Below are 25,417 nucleotides of genomic sequence, written 5' to 3'. Positions count from 1 at the left end.
TTTTCAATGTGTAATTCGGTTTTGTTCAGCGCTCTTTGGAACTGTTGCTTTTTATCTGTGCACTGCGTCAGTTCACGTGAGCCACTCGGTGTACTTGCATCGAAGGTTCCCAGCTGTGCTGGTGCCATCTCGTGCTATGTCCATAGCTTTATTTAATGTTACCTTAGTCCTGGCACTTAAAACTTTCTCTCGCAGTTTAAGCTGAGTTTGTGTCAAACACCACCCTGACCATCTCATCTTCCTCTCCATAAGCACAGTCCTTCACCCGTGAATATTTACCCGTGGCAGTTTGCTATTGGATTGCCGCTGACGGACGGCCTTCTATGGGCAGGCACTAAATTACAAACGCCAGCGGCAGCCTGTCTATGAACTTAATTCAAGAGTGTAGGTTTACATCGTGCTTTGTTTCAAGTAGCAGAACTCGCTTCTTATTGTTTAGCTGCCTTCTCAATTATATAATGCATGTTTTCTTGAGCGCTTTTTTGAGGTCTTCCTGGTTTTCTATGTACTGCGTGATTACGTGGGAGGCGTGATGATGTCACACGAAACTCCGCCCCGGCGTTGAAGCTCATCTCCATTACAGTAAATGGAAAAACTGCTTCCAGTTATGACCATTACGCGTAGAATTTCGATATAAAACCTGCCCAACTTTTGTAAGGAAGCTGTAAGGAATCAACCTGCCAAATTTCAGCCTTCCACCCACACGGGAAGTTGGAGAATTAGTGATGAGTCAGTGAGTGAGTGAGTGAGTGAGTGAGTGAGGGCTTTGCCTTTTATTAGTATATATATATATATATATATATATATATATATATATATATATATATATATATATATATATATATATATATATATATATATAAAATACCAGCTACCACTGGCGGAGAAGTAGTGTATTAAAGAAGTAATGAAAAAGAAAGGGAAACATTTTAATAATAACGTAACATGATTGACATTGTCATGAATGTTGCTGTCATATATATGCCTGCATAAATAAGTCACCCTCGCTTTGCTCTTACTTTTTTACCGTTCATTTAATCATGGCTAGTGGCGGAAAAATTATAAAATGGAAGGAGGATGGCTTTACCAAAACAATTATTGATGGCGAATCGATTATTCATAAAGCTTGAATTGGTGATCTGTTTTTCTGTGTTAACCTCATATTTTTTCATACTTCTTCTCAAACTAAGGTGGTGCGAGGGTAAAATGAATCGGGATGCGCTGATCAATGTAATGGGTGTACCAGGAAATCATGCATTGACAAAAGCTCCCCTTTGCTTGTAATGCAAAGTGTGATTAAATGCATTATATTTTAACGCGTTATGGAGCACATGCATCGAAGCTTCTCAGCTGTGCTTGTGCTAAGAAAAGGAAAGATTTTTAAAATAACGTAACACGATTGTCAATGTGACCTTTTGTAAGTAGTGCCTGGAGGATTCAGTGTGTAGAAACTCTACAGACAGCGTGTGTATTAACTTGTGGATTTTTCTGTGAGTATTTGGTGGCAGTCTGACGAAGTTGTTTCGGAAGACGGCGTTAGCCACGGAGCTCAGCTCAGAGCGAAATAAGATGAATGGGAGGGGAGATGATGACGTGACTCCCCACCCGCCTTAACTTTCAATCCCCCACAAACACAGTCTCTCGGAATTTGCATAAGCACACCCCTTCACCTACAATTTTAACTTATTTACAAAGTGATCAAAACTCTCGCTTATATCCTGCGTCCTCTCATTAAACTTGTATCCCGCATTACCTGTGTGAACGCATGTGAAACGCCAGCGGTAGCCTGTCTATGAACTTAATTTAAAGTTTAGGTTTACACCTTGCTTTCTTTCCGAGGTAGCAGCACTCATGAATATGGTAGTATATGTCACTTGCTCGCTTCTTATTGTTTCGCTGCCTTCTCAATTATATAATGCATGTTTTCTTAAGCGTTTTTTGGAGGTCCTTCTGGTTTTCCACACACTGCGTTGACAGTCAGTTCACGTGATTACGTGGGAGGCGTGATGATGTCACATGAAACTCCGCCTCCCCACGTCTTTCCAGCTCAACTCCATTACAGTTAATGGAGAAAAATACCTTCCAGTTATGACCATTAGGCGTAGAATTTCGAAATGAAACCTGCCCAACTTTTGTAAGTAAGCTGTAAGGAATGAGCCTGCCAAATTTCAGCCTTCAACCTACAGGGGAAGTTGGAGAATTAGTGATGAGTCAGTGAGTGAGTCAGTGAGTAAGTAAGTGAGTGAGTGAGTGCTTTGCCTTTTATTAGTATAGATGACAAAATGTAGGTATAAACTATAAAATGTGTGAACCTTGAAGTCCAAAGATCAAATAAACACTTTCACAAAAGGCTCAAGGACGTTACAATAGCTTCCATGGCGTAGCGGTAAGATTTGCTGACTCAAGAGTCCCCGGTTCGAACCCAACTGCCTTCTATATGTACTGTTCTGAGTAGTGAGCTGCTCTTATTGTTAATATTATACAATAATAACATACATTCGATGTGTGTCTAACAGCCGGTGTAAATTTATAGTACTTGTACTATAAAGCTTTTTTTTTTCCACTTTTATTCTCTCAGTCATGATCACGATACAACACCCAGACCCAGATCTGACGCGGTTACTTTTTATCTGAAACTGGGAATAACTGTAGATGTGAGTGGTGTTTTGAGGCAATGGAACTGGACATTCTCTCATCTGGATGGATAAAAGCTGTCACACAAATGCTGGTGAATCTGCCTTCTTCGTATCTCACCGTCACTTGATTTTTTTTTTTATTCAGTTTTATTGAGTGTTCCTGCTCAAGCTGAATTAGTATGAACCCTACGGTCCGCGATGTCAAAGCCGTTAAGAGGCTTTCGAATTCCACTGCTTTCATAATCTCTAACTTGCTCTTCATGTGTTTAGCGCCAACATCCCGATTGGACATGCTTTTTATTCAATTCCATCTGTTCCGGGCTGAAAATTACTTTCCTTATTTTCTGAATTTGCACCTAGATTGTTCTTTTTGTTTATTGTCTCTCCAATGCTTTTACGTCTCTTTTCTCCGCGCTGCTTTCTTCTTCGCATAGTCATCTGCATTTCATTTATAACGTATTATCCTTATACACTTTATATGCGCAGAGAGCCCTGGATCTGTGTGTGCTCAAAGCCAAAACATGACAGAGTGTGTTGCTGGCTGACCTTGCTCTTATTTATTTGTAAGTAGGGCGTGTCTTGCAAAAATCTCATGTTCTACGTCATCACGAGATGGTCCTGGGTCAATCTCTTGGCACAAAGTCTCATGTTTAAGGTGTCTTCCATGATCTTAACGTGAAGATCACATATCGTCGCCCTACTGTTTTTCTCCAGGATTTTTTTATAATAGAGAGCCTATAAATTTACACTGGCTGTTACAGACACACATCAAATGTTTGTTTTTATTTTATATTAACAACAATAAAAGCAGCTCACTACTCAAAATGGTAAATTTGCCGGGGAGCCAGTTTTGAACACACGACCTCTGGAGTATAAGTCTGTGGATCTTACTGCTACACCACAGGAGCTGTCGTATTGTACTTGCACCTCTTCTGAAAGTGTTTATTTGATATTTGGCCATCAGCCTTCACACATTATACAGTTCATGTCTACATTTTGTTATTATTAAAACATGAAAAAGTTTCTGTTTTAACAATGTGTTTACACATCAAATTATTTCCCTTTACAATTCTGAGTAGCTCAACTCCCAGATAATTAATCAAGGCTGGAACTGGGAGAACTTCTTGCCCATTCTGAGGTGGTGGGAAGGATGATTTTGCAGGCTGCTTGCTGATTGGGTTTATCGACACATTTAGAAGACAAAAGACGCTGACGGAGAAGTGCGAAGGGATTCAAGGTGGGACAGATTTACAAGTTTTTTCGTTGGCTCTGGTAATTCTAGTGTTAAAACAAAATATTTTAATGGTCCCATGAGTTTTGTTACAACCGGATTCCACCTGTATATACAGAGCAAAACACATGTTGTGTACTCTTTGTATTATTTGACAGGTACTATACATCACGTCTATGATTAGCTTCGCGCAACTGAGTGGGCATGGCAGACGTCTGCTGACTGGCCAACTGACCACAAGTGTTACCTGTTAGGTAACCACCTAAGAATCAGATTGTGATCAGACCTATGCATGTAATACTTCAATATACACCCTGACAAGTATGCAAACTAGTCGCCAAGGCACAATGTCTGAGGCTTTGCCTTAGGTGCTGAAGTCTGAGGTTCGATCCCCGCAAGGGGTGGCAAAAGCGCATACACCTGATGAGCCCCAATTAGGGCGAAACACATGTTGTGCACTCTGTTTTATTTGGAAGGTACTATATATATTCTCACACAATCAATTAATATTAGCAATTAAAAGCTGCTTAAATGTAAATACACATGGAGCTATATGTTTTAACCATTTTAAATTGTTAACTGCACTTTAGCTTTTTACTGTTAAAATATACATTTACTAAATTTATACATATGTGTTTTTTCTTCAGTGTACCAACTAGACATTCACGATTCTTAAGGTGCAATTATAAAATATGGATTACTATTTTAATTATGTAGTACTTGTTTCTTACCAAAACATATGGTGTATAACAGAGCAACAAAAAAATACAAATCTTTATATATTAAAAAAAAAAAACATGTATAAAAAGGGAAATTTCCAATTAAAAGTGTGGGCTGCTCCATTTTAAATCTTGCTGTCAAAATTCAAGTTGTGTCTGCTTTAATTTAAAGGACAAAATAAATATCTGAATTCCTTAAAGCAGGTTTTCTTGCCATTTGTCTAGTTGCACAGGACAACTTCTTTAATTACTTTTTTTTCCCAATTTATAACCCCACTTTCTTTACTTTAAAGGTTGTCACCTCTCTTTCAGTGGTAAAAAACTTCCACTCCTTGCTCTTTCATTACAAAGCAGGAAGTTTGCTGGTTCAACTACCGCAATACTTTACGTAAAAGAGCAGGTCAGTCAGCACGTTGATACACCCACCACACGATAAAACAGTTCGGGATTCAGGTTCACAACCCCCAAGGTAGACACGCAGTCCAGTCCTATGCCCCAGAAATAACTATATCTACCTGCCACAGCCAGGTGTTACACAGCATCCCTTTGGCCAGGTCCAGCCTCTCTGGTCTTCAACAATGAGGAACCTGTGAGCCGGATCTACCTCAGGCAATTGTGCCACATGGCCATATTGCCATAACTGATGCTTCCTTGCAATTTAAGTAATGTACCACATTTGGGACACCATGAGCAACCGCTCATTTGAAACAAACTCAAACTAATGGCACCCAAGGATGCTCCGAAGAGATACAGTACCAAAGGAGTCAAGACTTCGCCTCAGGTCACAGGATAGAGTTCATGTATCGCAACCATATAGCAAAACAGGAAGAACTAGGACTTAGTGCTGGGCGGTATACCGGTTCATACAGAAAACCGTTTTTTATTTTTTTTATAATATAGATTTTTCTTATACCGCAACACCGGTTTAAATTGCCTAAACAATGTTCAGAATGTGGCGCAGCGGGAACCTGTTTAAGGGGGACCTTTTTCACTGCTACACTGCTAAATACATGCATTAGTACAGGTATTGTGCGGTGAAAATGGACAGAGAAAATTCTGAAACTGAAGCTGAAGCAGACGATTAAGTTGAACATGAGGACACAGAAGAACTTTTGCTGGAAAAAGTAGTAACCTCTATTGTCTGGAGATACTTTGGATTTAAAAGGTCGGATGTGGACCATTATGTTCAAATGTGTGAATATTGTTTCTATACTATACTGTTTCTACACTACTGGATAATACTGCAAGCCAAGTCGTATTTTTTTCAATACTGTGTAATGTACCTGGCTACTGTGTAATAGTGTGACGACATGTTGACTTTATTCTCAACATTTCCACTTTAATCTCGACGAATATGACGAAAATAAAGTCGACATTTATACTTTATTCTTGCCGTTTGTCGAGATTAAAGTCGACATGTTGACTTTATTCTCGTAATTTGTTATTAAAGTAGAATATCGCAAACTAAACTTCATCTTAAAATGAATATTTAATTTACTAGATTTTCTCAAAATCCGTAATAAGTTATGTAGCACATTAAATGCTTTGTGTTGTGTTCCCGGAGCCATGTTAATCGCTATGTGCTTCTTAAAATGACTTCCTCTTGCACCAAGAGGAGGCGCAGACAGCACACAGAATAAATTAATTTCATGATATTCCTGCTCCCTGAACATTTAGAATGCCATGATAAATACTTGATATAACTTTAATGATGAAATGCATTAACGCATGCATTAATCATGCAGGGGCACGGTGGCGTGGAATCTGCACTGCTGCCTCGCAGCAATGGGGTCCCGGATGTTCCCTGCTTTGAATTTGCATGCTTTTCTGGTGGGTTTACTTGGCGTGCTTCAGTTTCCTTTCAAAGTCATGTAGGATGGCGGGTGTTGTTATGCTATATTAACCCTGCTAGTGATGTGCTGGCGCCACATTCAGGATTTCCTCCTGCCTTGCAAACAATGCTTGCTGGGATGGGCGCAACCCTGAATGGAAGGCATAATTAAACATGTATAACAAAGATTTTTTTTTTTTTTAAATTCTGAACACTCTGTGGTCTAAGTTTATAACTAGTTTTAATTTCACAAGGACGTTTATTGTGTGGCGATGGGTTATGTGGAGAAAGAAAAAGGATAGGAAAGGAACTGGAGGTTTAATACGTCAGAAAGAGACAGCACGCATGCAATAAAAAGCCCACTCAGAAGAACATCCGTTGCATTTTGTGTTAGTGTCTTCGACCACCAGATAATGAACCCAACATTTACACAATATTTAAGTTAAACCTGTGCGATATCCATTCATACATCCAGTATTTTGGAACCTCGTCACATCTGCCATAAATTTCTCTATACTGAACGTACACCTGGGGACTTCTTACTGCGTGGGAGCAACACTACCACCTCACTACCGTGCATGTTTAATTCCTGTTTTAATGCATTTCAGCCTGAAAAATTATCTTAGCATTCTACATTTTCAGAGAGCAGGAATATCATGAAGTGAATGTATTCTGTGTGGCTATCAATGCCTCTTAGTGCAAGAGGAAGTCAGTTTAAGAAGAGCGTAGCAATTAACAACTGGGTCGGGGAACACTTAAAGCAATTAATGTGCTACATAACTAATGAAGGGGTTTGAGAAAATCTAGTGAATTAAACATTGATTTTTAGGATGAAGTTTAGTTTACGACATTCTAATTTAATGACAAAATAAACTATGAGAATAAAATGGAAATGTCAACTTTAATCTTGACATATAGTTTTTTTTTTCTTCACTTTGTCCGTATTTTTTTATCCTTCACCGTGGCCCTAATAAGATTCCGTAGGGCTACACCACAAATAGCATTATAACTGCAAGTTGCAGTTTTATTATTTAATGTGCATCCGGAAAGTATTCACAGTGCATCAGTTTTTCCACATTTTGTTATGTTACAGCCTTATTCCAAAATGGATTAAATTAATTTTTTTCCTCAGAATTCTACACACAACACCTCATAATGACAACATGAAAAAAGTTTACTTAAGGTTTTTGCAAATTTATGAAAAATGAAAAAAAACTGAGAAATCACATGTACATAAGTATTCACAGCCTTTGCTCAATACTTTGTTGATGTACCTTTGGCAGCAATTACAGCCTCAAGTCTTTTTGAATATGATGCCACAAGCTTGGCACACCTATCCTTGGCCAGTTTCGCCCACTCCTCTTTGCAGCATCTCTTAAGCTCCATCAGGTTGGATGGGAAGCGTCGATGCACAGTCATTTTAAGATCTCTCCAGAGATGTACAATCGGATTCAAGTCTGGGCTCTGGCTGGGCCACTCAAGGACATTCACAGAGTTGTCCTGAAGCCACTCCTTTGATATCTTGGCTGTGTGCTTAGGGTCATTGTCCTGCTGAAAGATGAACCCGTCGCCCCAGTCTGAGGTCAAGAGCACTCTGGAGCAGGTTTTCATCCAGGATGTCTCTGTACATTGCTGCAGTCATCTTTCCCTTTATCCTGACTAATCCCTCAGTTCCGGCCGCTGAAAAACATCCCCACAGCATGATGCTGCCACCACCATGCTTCACTGTAAGGATGGTATTGGCCTGGTGATGAGCAGGGCCTGGTTTCCTCCAAACACGACGCCTGGCATTCACACCAAAGAGTTCAATCTTTGTCTCATCAGACCAGAGAAGTTTGTTTCTCATGGTCTGAGAGTCCTTCAGGTGCCTTTTGGCAAACTCCAGGTGGGCTGCCATGTGCCTTTTACTAAGGAGCGGCTTCCGTCTGGCCACTCTCCCATACAGGCCTGCTTGATGGATTGCTGCAGAGATAGTTGTCCTTCTGGAAGGTTCTCCTCTCTCCACAGAGGACCTCTGGAGCTCTGACAGAGTGACCATCGGGTTCTTGGTCACCGCCCTGACTAAGGCCCTTCTCCTCCAAACGCTCATTTTAGATGGCCAGCCAGCTTTAGGAAGAGTCCAGGTGGTTTCGAAATTCTTCCACTTACAGATGATGGAGGCCACTGTGCTCATTGGGACCTTCAAAGCAGCAGAAATGTTTCTGTAACCTTCCCCAGATTTGTGCCTCGAGACAATCCTGTCTCGGTGGTCTACAGACAATTCCTTTGACTTCATGCTTGGTTTGTTCTTGGACATGAACTGTCAACTGTGGGACCTTATATAGACAGGTGTATGCCTTTCCAAATCATGTCCAATCAACTGAATTTACCACAGGTGGACTCCAATTAAGCTGCAGAAACATCTCAAGGATGATCAGGGGAAACAGGATGCACCTGAGCTCAATTTTGAACTTCATGGCAAAAGCTGTGAATACTTACTTTCATTTTATTTTATTCATTTTTATCATTTTTAATAAATTTGCAAAAACCTCAAGTAAACTTTTTTCACGTTGTCATTATGGGGTGTTGTGTGTAGAATTCTGAGGAAAAAAATGAATTTAATCAATTTTGGAATAAGGCTGTAACATAACAAAATGTAGAAAAAGTGATGCACTGTGAATACTTTCCGGATGCACTGTATGTATATAGCTTAGCTTAAAGCAAGGTCCATATTAATGCAGTTTGCCTAAATGATGGTTCAGTTGGTAAAGATGTCATAACCAAGTTGCAATTGTTTTATTTTATTTTTATTTGGTGTGTATTCTGTGTAATGTACCTGGGCTTGAAGTCTTGGAAGTAATAGTATTATTAATGGAAGTTGCACTATTATTTATTTTACTGTTATTATTTATTAGTTTAAATATTATGCAGTTTAATGATGGCAAAGTTGTTTAAAAAGTCATTTTAACATGTCAGTGGACAGAGATTGTTAACATTAACAAAGTGTAGTTGGTTTACAAAAAATATTTACTATTTATTCCTTTTCTAAGACATTGTTCAGTGCAATCAACTTTTGACAAGCACCTCTGGATATTTTACTAAGTCTAAATGCCTTATTGGATGGTTGAAAATATGTTGTCAAAATTTTAGTTTATGTTGTTTGCAAATATTGTTCAATAAAAGGCTCTATATTTTGACTGCATCTGTCATGCAATATGATTCCTTCTCTTCATTAGTGCCACCCCCTTGAAAACTATCACTTTATGGGGCCATGCAAACCTGTATTAATACTTGTGTGCACATTAAAATGTGTTATTGTACAATGTACAATTCTCATGACAGTGGAATAGGTTATTCTTAGCCAGTAAATGGAGAAAACCACAGAAATGTGGTTAACATCCACTCATGAATGGGGAAAACCGGTATAATTTCGAAAAATACCGTGATATGGAATTTTGGTCATACCGCCCAGCACTACTAGGATTCTAAGGACTTGGACCTTTGTCCTACTGCAAAGATATCAGGAGCACCACACACCCCTTTTCCAGCGACCTCATAACCCCCAAATCCATCTACTGATTTCACAGGAAGAGTCAACAGAGACATGAATGCCGCGGCCAAGGTAAGTAAACCTCTCAACGAGGCTGACACTCCTCCTGCAGGTAGACACACTCCTCTTTCAGTCTCTCGAGAGTCCTGATCAGAGCTTCAATTGACTCCAGTCATTATTAATGAATCTTTCTTCACCAAGAGACACCCCACAGCCACTGGATCCCAGGACCAGCCCAACACTCAGTCCAAACAAGCACTGAACGGAAAAATAGGTAAGAACACACACTTGACAAACCCCAGAATCAACTGGGAAAAATGCGGAGGTTCTGCTTCAACTCTGCACAGCACTCACATTACCAGGGTATAGACCAGCAATGATATCCAGCAACAAAAGTTACAAAACTCAACAAAGGCTGCAAATAAGCCGATATTCACCTTTGCACCCCATGAGAACCCTCAGTGCCAGGATGCAGTCGATGGTAAACTTCTTAGGCATAAAAACCAGACTGCTCTGGTCGCTGGTAGGTAAGCAAGTGAACACAGATCCTATTGAGGACGACCCTAGCAAGGAACTTACCTGGCACCGAGAGCAAAATTACCACAAAGCTTAGTAAAGCAGGGGCTAAAAAATATCAGTTTGCCTGATCAGTCTTTTCACCAATCAAGTTTTTTTGTTTTGTGAAACTTTTCCAATTTCGATTGGCAACCGACTGATCAGAGCATCCTTATTACAAAGATAATTTGACTTCATCCCTCATAAATCATCCTGCTTTTAAGTCCTTAACTGCCTTTCTTCAGACGTGACATCATACACCGATGCATATACAAAAATAGCCAACACAGCTACACTCGCATATCATCAGATATCACTCCTTTAGGATCGACTTCAATTTCTTATGATTTTAGACAACATACAGTCTCTCCCAATTTGTCACAGAAAACATTACTGGATACACTTTCATTTATTTAGCAATTCATTTATGTAACATCTCCCAGATGTTATTGATCAAATTAATTTGTCACAGGGTTATCTTTACTGTTTTTTGAGCAATACACCGTTTTAATCTTGCCATCTGCTTCTGAATCCTAACACATTCTTCTCTCCATCCTCATTCTGTAGCTCTCTTCAACATACAAGTGTCTTGTCTTCTCACCCATTTGCAACATAATTTGTGTTATGTCTTTCCTTTTTGATTACCTTGCTGTGTTTGTTTTATAAAACTCTGGTAGCACACTTCTGCCATCTATACCTTAAAAACATTTAATACATCAGTAATAATACCAACAACAACCATATTTATATAGCGATTTTTTTCACTACCTAATGCCATAGTAACTTCCATTAATAAAAAGTTATGACTTTTTTCACAAACCAGTTCAGTGTTACTATTTTCCTTCCATCTTAAAAACTTATTCAACTATTGCCAAGATGTCCTTCATGAATGTGTTGTATAGTAAAAAGTTATATTTATATAAATATTTCATTACTATGCTTGCATAGGTTTTAAGAATATGTCTAATGTACTTATTTCATTACTATGAATGAGTGAGTATATTTTAAGACTATGAATTGAGGCACAAAAATAACCAGATTGGAAAAAAAAAATGAAATGAATTACAGCATTATAAACATTGTCGTCATCTTCTATATACTACCCCTCCTGATCTCTACACTGCTCCATAAGTATCTTCCATTGATTGAAATAGTGCTGGAAATCTTCTTGCTTGAGGCTCCTCAACAGGCTTGCTGTTTTTGTCTTCACTTCATCCTTTTGATTTTTGGGAACAAGTAAAAGTCACAGGGAGCTAAATCGGGCTAATAGGGAGGATGATCAAAGACAGGTATATTTTTGTCACTCAAAAACTGCTTTGCGGAAAAAGGAGAAAATTCATAAGAAATTTGATGTTGATTTGCTGTTCAATTTTTTCACCCGACATTATCGCGGCAACTCGTGTAGCGATTGCTGTGCAAATACTGACTGTGCTATTCACAGGATACACCTAGCCAGTCGGCAGTTTGAGAGGGCATGTAGGAGGGGATATAGTTCTAGGATTCACGTCCAGCCAACCTCCAGACGGTTTTCCAGGAGAGACCCAAGCCCAGTCCGGTTATTTTGTGTCTCACCTTGTATTTCTAACATACTTAACTATAAAATTTTCTGTCTACTTTCATTTTGTACTTCACTATATCTTCAAAAGACACATTAATTACTAATACATTAATATTAAACTAGAAAACAAATGAGCTACATAAACAATTCTTGGCTCAGTAAATTATCTAAAATAGGTCTTTCCCTGCTTTTCAAATGCATGGTGCTGGCACTAGGAACTAGATATAAACACAGTCATGTCAAGTACATCTCACTGCATCCAACAGAATGGGACAATGCAGGATGTTTGGGGCAGAGTTGGATGGTGGTGACGCAAAGTCCTAGTCTTACTCAGAGCTGATGCTGGGCTCAGTTAGTGTACTCACTGCGGCATCTAAACGAGGCATGACTGAATATTTGGGTCAAGGCCGGATATTGGAGATGCACAATTCCAGTCTCAATTTCAGTTCTTTTTATAGCTGATGTCACTCCTGGCTTGCCCCCTCCCCCCCTCACCAGGAAGGTGTCCAGGGGGCATCCTAACAGATACCCGAACAACCTCAACGGACTCCTCTCAATTTGGAGGAGCAGCGACTCTACTCCGAGTCTCTCCCGGATAACTGAACTCCTCACCCTATCTCTAAGGAAACGTCCAGCCACCCTGTGGAGAATACTCATTTCGGCCGCTTGTATCCGCGATCTTGCCCTTTCGGTCATTACCCAAAGTTTGTGGCCATAGGTGAGGGTAGGAACGTAGATCGACTGGCAAATAGACAGCCTCGCCTTTTGGCTCAGCTCTCTCTTCACCACGACGGACCCCGAGATACCTGAGCTCCTCCACTTGAGGCAGTACTGTGCTCCCAACCCAGAGAGAGCATTCCACCCTTTTCCAACTGAGAACCATGGCCTCATATTTAGAGGTGCTGACTCTCAGTGAGAGCTGGAGGTCACTGTCTGATGAAGCCAACAGAACCACATCATCCGCAAATAGCAGAGACGAGATTCTAAGGTCCGCGAACAAGACCCTCTCCCCTCCTTGGCTGCACTGTGCACAGTGTTGGTGAAGCACCGCTTTCCCCTCCCGAGGCGCCTGACGGTTTGCCAGAACCTTCTCGGTGCCGACCGAAAGTCGTTTTGCATGGCTTCCCCAAACTAGTCCCATGCCCAAGTTTTTGCCTCTGCAACAGCCGATGCCGCCACACACTTGGTCCGCCGATACCCCTAAGCTACCTCTGGAGTCCCACTGGTCAACCAGACCCGTTAGGACTCTTTCTTCAGCTTGACAGCCTCTCGAACCTTAGATGTCCGCCACCGTTTTCATGGATTGCCGCCACGAGAGGCACCGACAACCTTGCAGCCCCAGCTCCGTTCTGCTGCTTCGACAATGGAGGTTCAGAACATGGCCCATTCAGACTCAATGTCCTTCGCCTCCCTCGGAATGAGGTTGAAGTTCTACTGGAGGTGGCTGTTAAAGATCTTTCTGACCGGTTCCTCCGCCAGACGTTCCCAGCAGACCCTCATTATTCGTTTGGGTCTGCCTGGTCTGTCTGGCAACCTCTCCCGCCATCTGATCCAACTTACCACCAGGTGGTGATCACCATCTAATAAATAGTTATGTAATATTTGAACAGAAATGGTGCTCATTTTTGGGGCCACAGAACACTTAAAAATTTTCCATTTACATTGATTTTAAATTTGGTATTTTCTTCAAGAAACATTACAAAATGATTTCCAGGAATGTATTAGCTCCTTCCTAAAGCAAAAGAAGCCTGAACTCATTTTCTATTAGCATCCCCTTCACAGAATTAATATGCATCATTAAAACATACAGTTCATGCTGAAAATCTCTCAAGATGTGGTTACTCATCTTATACTTCAGTGATTGTAATACAACTCGCACACCAAGTGGCCTGAATTATTTTAAGTTTATAAAAACATTTTTGACTATACATAAAATAATGAGATTTTCTATATTTACTTTTACTTTTCATACAAATAATATCAGATACTTTAAAACATCTACTTGAGTTTTTTTCTCATGGGCAACTTTTAGTTTCATTTTACAGACAGGCATCTCTGTTTTTGCTCAAAGTATGGCTTTTGGGTACTTTATGCAGTACTGTCAAGAATACTTCATACTATTTAAAGACAAATGAATGATGTTTAACAATATTAATTTAAAAATACACTTAGTAGATTATTTTATTTTAGGCAAACATACAAACACCACCATTGCTTATTGCAATTGCCATGAAACACAATATTTGCAACACTCTCGTTATTAGATGGGAATTACTAGCCCTAAATACTTGGTTAAAGGCAAATCTGATTTATGTGTGTCTAGTATCATCAGCCTTCCACATCTTTAGAGTATTTTGTTTTTATTAAGTAAGACTGTTATTTTGCACTTAACATTTTTAAACCTACTTCTTAACAATAGCTATTTTCCAGTTTTTCTGATGTTAATGCTCACAGTTAGCTTTTTATTTCTCCTACTATATTAATTTGTGCTTAGCTTTGTAAATTCATTCTTTACATAGTCAAAAGTTTCAGTTATGATTTCACACATAGGATTTTGTCATAAACTGAAAGTACAGTTAAGAGTTTCAATCTCTGATTAATCCATTGCTAGAAAAAAAATTACAGTGGAACCTCGGTTCATGAACGTCCCGGTTCACGTACAACTCAGTTCACGACCAAAAAGCTCACCAAACTTTTGCCTCGGTTCACAACCACACACTCAGTATACGAACAAGCCAGTTTCCCTTGCCTGCCTGAGCTGAGAGAGAGAGAGAGAGAGAGAGAGAGAGCGCAAGAGAGAGCGAGCACGTGCCTGCTGGGGAGGAGGAGATTGCTGCACGTGTTTGCCTGCCTATCTGCAGGCTGTATGTGCTAGCGCACCATCCCCCCACCACAGGCAGCCTGAGAGAGAAAGAAAGACAGAGAGAAAGCGAGCGAGCTGCTGCAAGAGCTATGTTGATTGTTCTCCTTCCATTGGCTTCTAAGCAAGTGAAGAGTGGTGAGAAGAAAGTTTTGAAGAAAATTGAAATCGAAGTAAAGAAAGAAATTACAAGAGGTGGAAAAACTGTTTACCAGTTTACTCATTTACCAATCTGAGAACCCTTCTGCTTTCAAGCAGCACAATGTAAACAAAGCCAGACTGCCAGCAAACATAAAGGGTTGGGTCACAAGAACTTTGTTTTTGGAATGGCTGCATGAGGCTTTCACTCCCACCAGCTAAACAGCTAAAAGCACCAGAAACCCAAGAAATCACAAGAGAGAAAACACCTGAAGGAAAACACTTCATGCCAGAACTCGACTCATGCAAGGTTAGTTTTCTTGGTGGTTTTGTATTACGGATTTTTCAAAAGTTAATTTTTCGGTTCATAATGCGATTTGTTGCAAATGTTCGCTTTTTTCCTTGTGCTTAAAACTCATGAAAGTGTTTGCAGATGGAGTTTTTCATAGCGCGATTAGGTGCAATGTTACCGCTCTCTTTTTTCAAATGTTCCTTTTTTTCCGCTGTGCTTAAAACTCATTTTATAAAAAGTGTTTACAGCTGATCAGGCTTTAAGTTTAATAGCGTGATCTCCTGCAATCTTACTTTTTTGGTTGCTTGTGAGTTTTTTAAATGCACTTTGGATTTGGTCGATGTTCCTTTTTTTTCTGCTGTGTTTAAAACTCAGTTTAAAAAAAATGCTGCGCGAGCACCTGCTACAGAGAGATTAGAGAGCACAAGCGAGCAAGCGCAGAGAGAGAGAGAGAGAGAGAGAGAGCACGCAGCTGACATGGAAGGGATGGGGGGGATAGGGGTGGGTGGTGTGTGTGTGTGTGTGTGTGTGTGCTCGTGCTACAGAGAGAGAGAGAGAGAGAGAGACAGAGCGCGTGAGCCAGGCTGCTCCTGTAGCTGAGGGAGGGAGGGAGGGAGGGAGGGGCTTTGTTGGTGTGTGTGCTACAGAGAGAGAGCGCGAGCGAGCCAGCTTGTGTAGCTGAGCAGGGAGCCTGGGTGTTTTGTGTCAGTGTTATTCAATGTTTTTACATTAGTTTACTATTACACTGTGCATTCTATGGTGTAATTAACTATATTTGTGCTTAATCTTTACATATTTTTACATATTTACATACAGTTTGTACAGTCTGGAACGGATTAATTGTATTTACATACAATCCTATGGGGGAAACTGCTTCGGTTCACGACCAACTCGGTTTACGACCAAAGTTCTGGAACGAATTATGGTCGTGAACCGAGGTTCCACTGTAATTCCATAAGTCTCCACACAGTAGGCAAAATTGTCTAGATTTTTATTAGAAATGAAAACTAGCCATACATAGCTGAGTAACAATCCCTTTATCTTCCCAACTGATTTCTAGAGAATTACTTGTTTCATGAGTTTAGAATCTGCATTTACATCGTACATCATGGGGATTTTCCCTGCCTTTCATCTGTTGTTTTCTCTCTGTGCATTTTCAAAGTCCTAAAAAGCTCTCAGCACAACAAAAATAAAAATAATAATGTACATTGCAGACACTAAAGAATACGTACTTGATCTGGGCACAACCAAGAGGTACAGTCCATCTAAAGTTGCCACAACAGCATCACTGTATAGTTTCTTCCATGGAATCTTTAATGTGAGCTTCCCTAAAAAGAAAAATAAAGCTTAGCATGAAATATGAGGTGTGAAAATAATTTAAGTTATCTGTACAGTTGGCACAGTAGCTCTTGGGACGGAGATAAATTATACTGTGTTTATTATTTAGTCATACAAAAATAATTAGGTTTTTCACAGCAAAACAAAAACTAGACAGCTAAAACTAATGTTACTGTAAGATTTCGCAATCAAATAATCTGAAAACCAGTCCCCTATATGAAACAAAGCTGATGATTAGATTTCTGAATTCTACTGTAACATTTACATTGACTGAAAATTCACAAATCCTAAATCATATTTTGTGGGTAAATGGTGAATAAACCAATATTTTTATTTAATTTTTATGCAAAAAAGTTAAGAAAAATGTTAGGTCTACAATACTTTGTACACATATTGCCATATAGAATCTGTTTGTTTCTAATGTATCAATGATACTATTTGGCAAATACTTCCCTTTATATTCACATTACATAAAACAAAATCTACAGTTTTCTATTCACCTCAAAAAGACCCATATATCCTTATATTTTGTTAAGTCTACTTTATAGATTATAAAATACTATTACTTTACCTTGTGAAATTATGTGATTAATAGCAGTTTCCTCTTGACAAATAAGACCTCCTTCATATGACACTTCTTTTCTGGCAGTTTTAACAGTTAAAACTGTTAATAGTTTTAATAGTTTTGCTATTAATTAGAATTTATTTTTGAAAGTCTCTAAAGTCTTACCTGTCTACCACACTACTTGGTAGTTTATTCCAAATGTCTATGGTTCTCTTTGTAAAGGAAAACTTCCTAATGTTTGTGCGAAATTTACCCTTAACAAGTTTCAAACTGTGCCCTTATTTCAAAATAACTGTCTCGATTCACTGCACTAATTCCCTTCACAATTTTAAACACTTCAATCATGTCGCCACTTAATTTTCTTTTGCTTTAACTGAAATGGCTCAGCTCCTTTACTCTCTTCAGAATTCATCCCCAATAGCCCTGGAATCAGCGTAGTCACTCTTCTCTGGACCATTTCTAGCTCTGCTATGTCCTTTTTGTAGCCTGGAGATCAAAACTGCACACAGTAAATTAATGTTGTTCACCTGTCCAAATAAACCATTTAAAATTGCTGGAAGCCTTAACACACAAAGATTGTGTGCTGTCCTTGCAGCAACCACCAAAAAACATTACACAATATGTTGGCATGAGTTTGATCTGATTGAAGCATTGGTCACAAATTCATATCAGCTGACAAACTGGAGAATTCATCCATCTATCCATTATCCAACCTGCTACATCCTAACTACAGGATCACGGGGATCTGCTGGAGCCAATCCCAGCCAACACAAGGCACAAGGCACAAGGCAGGAAACAAACCCCGGGCAGAATGCACACACACACACACTACCACCCACACACCAAGCACACACTAGGGACAATTTAGAATAGCCAATGCACCTAACCTGCACGTCTTTGGACTGTGGGAGGAAACAAACTGGAGAATAACTTACGCAAATAGCATCAATAATGTATGGGGATATTTTTATTTACTTTGTTTTATTCCTTGGCATGGATGGAAGTACAAGTGCTCCATAACAAAGCAATATTTCCATAGTGGAAACTGGTCAAGTTCTCCTGGTCAAGTTCTCCTCAAGTTAAAAGTTTTTGAATTTTTTGAAGGTGAAGGTACAGTCCAAACACACATAGGCTAGATCCATTCTGTTTGTGTGCTTGTTCTGATGCTATAATCTATGGAAACATGAAGCCAGACCACTGTAATTTTGTAAAAGGTAAAACCATTTTTTGCAATTGTGATTTTCGTAATACTTTGTGGCAGGCAGACGGCCAGGACACCTCTATGCTGGGAGGACTAGGGGAGCAAGCATGGACACAGCATTACCTTCCCCAGAGCGTTAGATGGCAGCCCCCCAGGTTGCAGCTGTGTCTAGGACTCCCACAGGGCTCCATGGAAATTGGAGTTTGGTGCAGCCATGTTGGGATCCGTGGGCACAACCCTGGTGGGTGGACTGCAGCAACTGCTGAAACCTCACAGGCAGTTCTTCTACGTGCCTTATAAAGCAGCAACCGCTACTCCAGGCGCCAGAGTCTGAAAGAGGGAGATGAAGCTTGCCAGGAGGAGTGGAGGAGTAAAAAGAAAGAGAAGAAGAATTTGTGTGGTATGGTGCTTGTGATTTTGGGACTCTGCTAGACTTGTGGGAGACAGGGAAGATGTTTCAAACCCAGGAGAAAAAGAAAATAAAAACCGTGTGCTTTGAACTTGTGCCTTCTGCATGTATTTCTGTTGGGTTGGGTGGCTGGAATGCCCCTGTTGCTGCCACAACTTGTATGCATAATGTGCTTGCAGGTGTGGGTAGTTAGTTACCAACATGTTCTGTAAAATTCAGCAGCCATAAGCTTGGCCACAGTAAGAAAATTGAGACATCTGGGTGTGGGTGCATGCGTGACCCACCTACGTTCAATTTCTACAACAACAAATGTTGATGACTGTTCTGCCTTGATTGGCATCAGGTCACTAGGATTCCCTATCGCATCATTATTTGGCAAAATGCAGCAATGTAGATTTAAATGTTTTCTCTCCTCCCTGGCCATCAGACCTTTTTTCTATGTTAATTAATATTGCCTAATTTTATTTTTATATATGGTCTTTTTTCTCTTTCTTTCTCCTGTGAAAGCACTTTGAGCTACATCTTTGTATAAAAATGTGCTATATAAATATTGTTGTATTGCTATTGTTGTTATGTAAGTTGTGAGCCTTACAGCCACCAAATGACAAAAATCATAGTCTGCAACCATCAATATGTGACAATATCAAATCCAATTTAAAACCAAAACAGCTGCCAGATGAGAAGGACCATCCATAATAACACAGAAGGACTATGCTGACTACATACAGTATACTCTTCATAACTCAAACTCTGGTCTCTGTAGCTGTGCTCTACCAGCCCTGACCTCTAAGAGCCTTGGCACTTGGTGGACAAGGCAAGGCTGGCAAACAATTGAAACATTTTGCTAGCTACATACATACCTACATACATACAGTACAATCCCTCTTAACTGGCCACCTTGGGACTGGACACATGGCCGGTTAATCTGATGCATACTTTAGAAATATTTTTCTACATGAAAAATAGGTATGTACTGTACCTCTTCGACGTTCCTGAAGAAACCATATCCAGAAGGCTTCATCCACGATTTAGCACATGGGCTTTTTCTCGTACAATGAATGGACAGTGTGGTATAGCGGGTTCACAGCTCAAGTCAAAAAGGCCACTTTTTAAATAAATAATCGCCGTGCTTGCGGCTTAGCAAGGGGGCGTGGTATGTGTGGCCGATTGGTTCAGCGATCACGGAGCTGGAGTGACTGGTATTGAAAATGACTGACCGTCGAAAGGCAGCGGCAGTCGTAGAGGGTTTGGGCTGGTTTAGCCCCAGCATGAGCGCCCTGGCCGCTGGGGAAAGAACCCAAGTCTCGGTCCGGATGGAGCCCGATGTAGCCAGGGATCGGAGGGCTACTGGACCAGTGTAGAAGGCAGTGGCACCAGCAGGTAAGGCAACTCCCTTGTTGCGAAGCCTGATTGTTGTTTTTAAAGAACTTGTTTTTTTAAAAATAGATTTTAACTTCCACTAATTCACTAATTTTAATGGATTATTTATTTAAAGGCTTTTGATACACTGCACTTTTATTTAATTTGAACACTGTTTTGTTGTTTGCTGGTTTTAAAATACCTCTGACCTTCCAGGAAAGAAGGAAGTGCATACATATAAAGAAGAACTCAAGATTAAAAAAAAAAAATTTTTTTTTAATAAATTTTATTGTAATGACTCCATACAAATCAATCAATTTTTACAAAAAGTAGGACTGAGAACAAGTCGACCCCCACCCCTGAGAGAAAGAGCAAGGCCAACGGAGTAAAATTTAAGGTTTGTAAACATACCTAAAATGATAAGTTTGATAAGCCAATAGAGCTGAATGGAGAAGAAAAAGAAATGTAGAAATAATTGCTTCCTCTGTGCTTTAAGAGCTTATTCTAAAATATTGCTGATTAGATCCTGCCATGTTTTGAAAAAAATATATATATACAGTGCATCCGGAAAGTATTCACAGCGCATCACTTTTTCCACATTTTATGTTATAGCCTTATTCCAAAATGTATTAAATTCATTTTTTTCCTCAGAATTGTAAACACAACACCCCATAATGACAACGTGAAAAAAAGTTTACTTGAGGTTTTTGCAAATTTATTAAAAATAATAAAAACTGAGAAATCACATGTACATAATAATTCACAGCCTTTGCTCAATACTTTGTCGATGCAACTTTGGCAGCAATTACAACCTCAAGTCTTTTTGAATATAATGCCACAAGCTTGGCACACCTATCCTTGGTTTCGCCCATTCCTCTTTGCAGCACCTCTCAAGCTCCATCAGGTTGGATGGGAAGCGTCAGTGCACAGAGCCATTTTCAGATCTCTCCAGAGATGTTCAATAGGATTCAAGTCTGGGCCACTCAAGGACATTCACAGAGTTGTCCTGAAGCCACTCCTTTGATATCTTGGCTGTGTGCTTAGGGTCGTTGTCCTGCTGAAAGATGAACCGTCGCCCCAGTCTGAGGTCAAGAGCGCTCTGGAGCAGGTTTTCATCCAGGATGTCTCTGTACATTGCTGGAGTCATCTTTCCCTTTATCCTGACTAGTCTCCCAGTTCCTGCCGCTGAAAAACATCCCCACAACATGATGCTGCTACCACCACCATGCTTCACTGTAAGGATGGTATTGGCCTGGTGATGAGCAGTGCCTGGTTTCCTCCAAACGTGACGCCTGGCATTCACACCAAAGAGTTTAATTTTTGTCTCGTCAGACCAGAGAATTTTGTTTCTCATGGTCCGAGAGTCCTTCAGGTGCCTTTTGGCAAACTCCAGGCGGGCTGCAATGTGTCTTTTACTAAGGAGTGGCTTCCGTCTGGCCACTCTATCATACAGGCCTGATTGGTGGATTGCTGCAGAGATGGTTGTCCTGAAAGGTTCTCCTCTCTCCACAGAGGACCTCTGGAGCTCCAACAGAGTGACCATCGGGTTCTTGGTCACCTCCCTGACTAAGGCCCTTCTCTCCCGATCGTTCAGTTTAGATGGCCGGCCAAATCTAAGAAGAGTCCTGGTGGTTTTGATCTTCCACTTACTGATAATAGAGGCCACTGTGCTCAATGGGACCTTCAAAGCAGCAGAAATGTTTCTGTAACCTTCCCCAGATTTGTCCCTTGAGACAATCCTATCTCAGAGGTCTACAGACAATGCCTTTGACTTCATGCTTGGTTTGTGCTCTGACATGAACTGTCAACTGTGGGACCTTATATAGACAGGTGTGTGCCTTTCCAAATCATGTCCAATCAACTGAATTTACCACAGGTGGACTCCAATTAAGCTGCAGAAACATCTCAAGGATGATCAGGGGAAATAGGATGCACCTAAGCTCAATTTTGTGTTTCAGAGCTGTGAATACTTATGTACATGTGATTTTATTTTTAATAAATTTGCAAAAACCTCAAGTAATTTTTTTTCATGTTGTCATTATGGGGTGTTGTGTGTAGAATTCTGAGGAAAAAAGTGAATTTAATCCATTTTGGAATTAAGCTGTAACATAACAAAATGTGGAAAAAGTGATGCGTTCTGAACACTTTCCAGATGCACTGTATACTAGCCATGTGCGCCCAACTACGTTGCGCGTGTTAAAGTTGTCTGTTAAGAGCTCCCTGTTTAAACGCGGCTGCCAGTCGTGAACTGGGCCCTTCGTCGCACATCATTATGATCTTTTATAAGGGAAACAAAATTACAAAAGAATATTGGATATTGATTTGATAGGAATGGCCTACTCAGAATAACTATCCGAATCATAATTATGTGGTGGTATAGGAGCATTTCTGCTTCTGTCCATTCACAGTCCGTCTCGTTTTCACGACACTGTCGTTTCCTCTCACGATCTCTTCTCAACCTTTCTCCGATCTCACAAGTTGCTTTATGGCAATCCAAAGAGTAAGGCAATAAACATGGAACAATGGTTATAAAAGGGGGACACATAGGTATCTAGGCTCTTTAAAGCATAAATACGGATCACTTCACTGACATGTGAGCAAGCCCCTGTGAGACGCGGTGCACTCGCCGGCTACAACGCAACAATAATAATTTCCGGAACATGCTGTTACGTTGTCATTCATTTTACCCACTGTCTGTCTTTCATTCATATGTTACATAGGCACGTACCTTTTATCATTGGCAATCTCATTCACAACCCAGCCTCAGAAGCTAACCAGCCTAACACTGTCCACCACGTCTTTCGTTATTCCGGCACATTGTTGACATCCGTGAGTAACAACAGCGTACTAAATTGGAAGGTGGTCTACGCATGTATGGATTTAGCGGATAAACTAAGATCAAGATCTAAATGAAGATCTCTTTAGATAATTTAAAGCACAACAATTTGTTTAGTTTGAATGTCTGTGTTTTGAGGTGTGACTGGCGTACTACAGTCTTCAGTAGTATAAGCCTGGAGGAGATTCTTAATGCAATGCCTATGTTTTAGCTGTCTCTCTACTGCCATCTAGTGCTTCTTCTTCTAATTCATTCAAGGGCAAACAAAGATCAAGATCCAAATGAAGATTATATATAGAGATATATTTAGAAGAAATATATATATATATATATATATATATATATATATATATATATATATATATATATATATATATATATATATGTATATGTATACTAATGAAAGGCAAAGCCCTCACTGACTCACTGGCTCATTACTAATTCTCCAACTTCCCGTGTGGGTGGAAGGCTGAAATTTGGCAGGCTCATTCCTTACACCTTACTTACAAATGTTGGGCAGGTTTCATTTAGAAATTCTATGCGTAATGGTCATAACTGGAACCTATTTATCTCCATATACTGTAATGGAGTTCAGCTCGATGGCCGTGGGGGGGCGGAGTTTCGTGTGACATCATCACGCTTCCCACGTAAACACGTGCACTGACTGTGAGCGCAGTACGTAGAAAACAAGGAAGAGCTCCAAAAAGCGCTGAAGAAAACATGCATTATACAATTGAGAAGGCAGTGAAACAATAAGAAGCGAGCGAGTGACACATACAAGCATATTCATAAGTGCAGCTACTGCGGAAAAAAGCATGGTGTAAACCGTAAGTTTAAATTAAGTTTATAGACACGCTCCCACTGCCGTTTCTCATGCACAGTGATGCATACAAGCATATTCATGACTGCAGCTACTTCGGAAACAAAGCACGGTGTAAACCTAAAGTTTAAATTGAGTTCATAGACATGCTGCCGCTGGCGTTTGTCATGCCCACGACTAATGCGGGATACAAGTTTAATGAGAGGACGCAGGGTATAAACGAGAGTTTTGATCACTTTGTAACAAAGTTAAAATTGCGGGTGAAGGGCTGTGCTTATGCAAATTCAGAGAAACTGTGTTTGTGGGGGGATTGACAGTTGAGATGGGTGGGGGAGTGATGTCATCCTCTCCCCTCCCATTCACCTCATTTCGCTCTGAGTTGAGCTCCGCAGCTAACGCGGTCTTGCAGAAGCAACTTTGTCACGCTGCCACCAAATACTCACAGAAAAATCCGCAAGTTAATACACACGCTGTCTCTAGAGATTCTCCACACTGAATGTATTCCTCGCATCCCCGTAACATCATCTGATCTCTCATTTCAATTCAGATGCCTCCAATTTCCAGTAAAGCTCTGCTTCGCGATGAGAAGTAAGAAGTCTCAGGGACAGACCCAACAAAAATTTGCCATGGATTTCAGGCAAGATTGCTTTTCTCCTGGACAACTATACGTTGCATTCTCAAGAGTGAGCTTGCGCAGCTTCGTCATATTACAACCAGAGTGCTGAACTGACAACGTGATATATAAAGAGAACTATAATAATCGTAATAAACGAACAATAAAACAGCGGAGAACCCGTGGATTAAATAAAAAGGCAGCTTTCTTGGCAAAACAAGGAAAGAGGATGGCTTTATATGTCGTTCGTTTATAAAGCAGCAGGGAAGCTGTGTGAAGGCAGCTACACAAAAAAACAGCAGATCGCCACACGCTGAATGTATTCCTTGCATCACCGTTATACCTTCTGATCTCCCATTTCAATTCAAATGCCTCAAATTTCCAGTAAGACTCTGCTTCGCGATGACAATTAATAAGTCTCAGGGACACACCCCACAAAAGGTTGCCACTGATTATGGCAACATTGCTTTCCTCCTGGACAAAACTAGGTGTTGAATTCTCAAAAGTAATCTCAGTGCACAGCTTGGTCATATTACAACCGGACTGCTGAACTTACAATGTGGTATACACGGGTATTTTGCTATATACAGTGTGTGTGTGTGTGTATATATATATATATATATATATATATATATATATATATATATATATATATATATATATATATATATATATATATATAGACTATCATCTCTTCGGTCCACTTAAGGAATTTTTAGGGGGAAAGAAATTCAAGCCAAATGAAGTGGTTATTGATGCTGTGCCAAGTTTCCATAGCTTGATAGATCTGAGGACGGGAGAGGACACTGGCGTTGAATGTTCGCCGCTTCTCCCTCTGAGTCTGAGTTTGTAGTATTGTTTGTCGTGGATTTTACGCATTTTTTATCAAATTTTTGTTGTCTATTCACCTGTTGTCTGGACTTTGTT

At 40.1% G+C, this 25,417-nt stretch overlaps 1 protein-coding gene across 1 annotated transcript in view; it reads right to left on the bottom strand.

The window, feature by feature from the left end:
- The window catches only part of vps13c (vacuolar protein sorting 13 homolog C), a 624,410-nt gene that overhangs the window by 529,736 nt on the left and 69,257 nt on the right, over positions 1-25,417 (bottom strand). The window contains exon 4 of the mRNA XM_039771364.1: positions 16,582-16,677. Coding sequence (XP_039627298.1) covers positions 16,582-16,677 — 96 coding nt within the window. The remainder of the gene's footprint in view (positions 1-16,581; positions 16,678-25,417) is intronic.

Source organism: Polypterus senegalus, chromosome 12 (assembly GCF_016835505.1).
Source record: "Polypterus senegalus isolate Bchr_013 chromosome 12, ASM1683550v1, whole genome shotgun sequence".
Classification (NCBI taxonomy): Eukaryota; Metazoa; Chordata; class Cladistia; order Polypteriformes; family Polypteridae; genus Polypterus; species Polypterus senegalus.
Note: the sequence above shows the minus strand (reverse complement) of the source record. Positions and strands in the feature narration are given on the sequence as shown.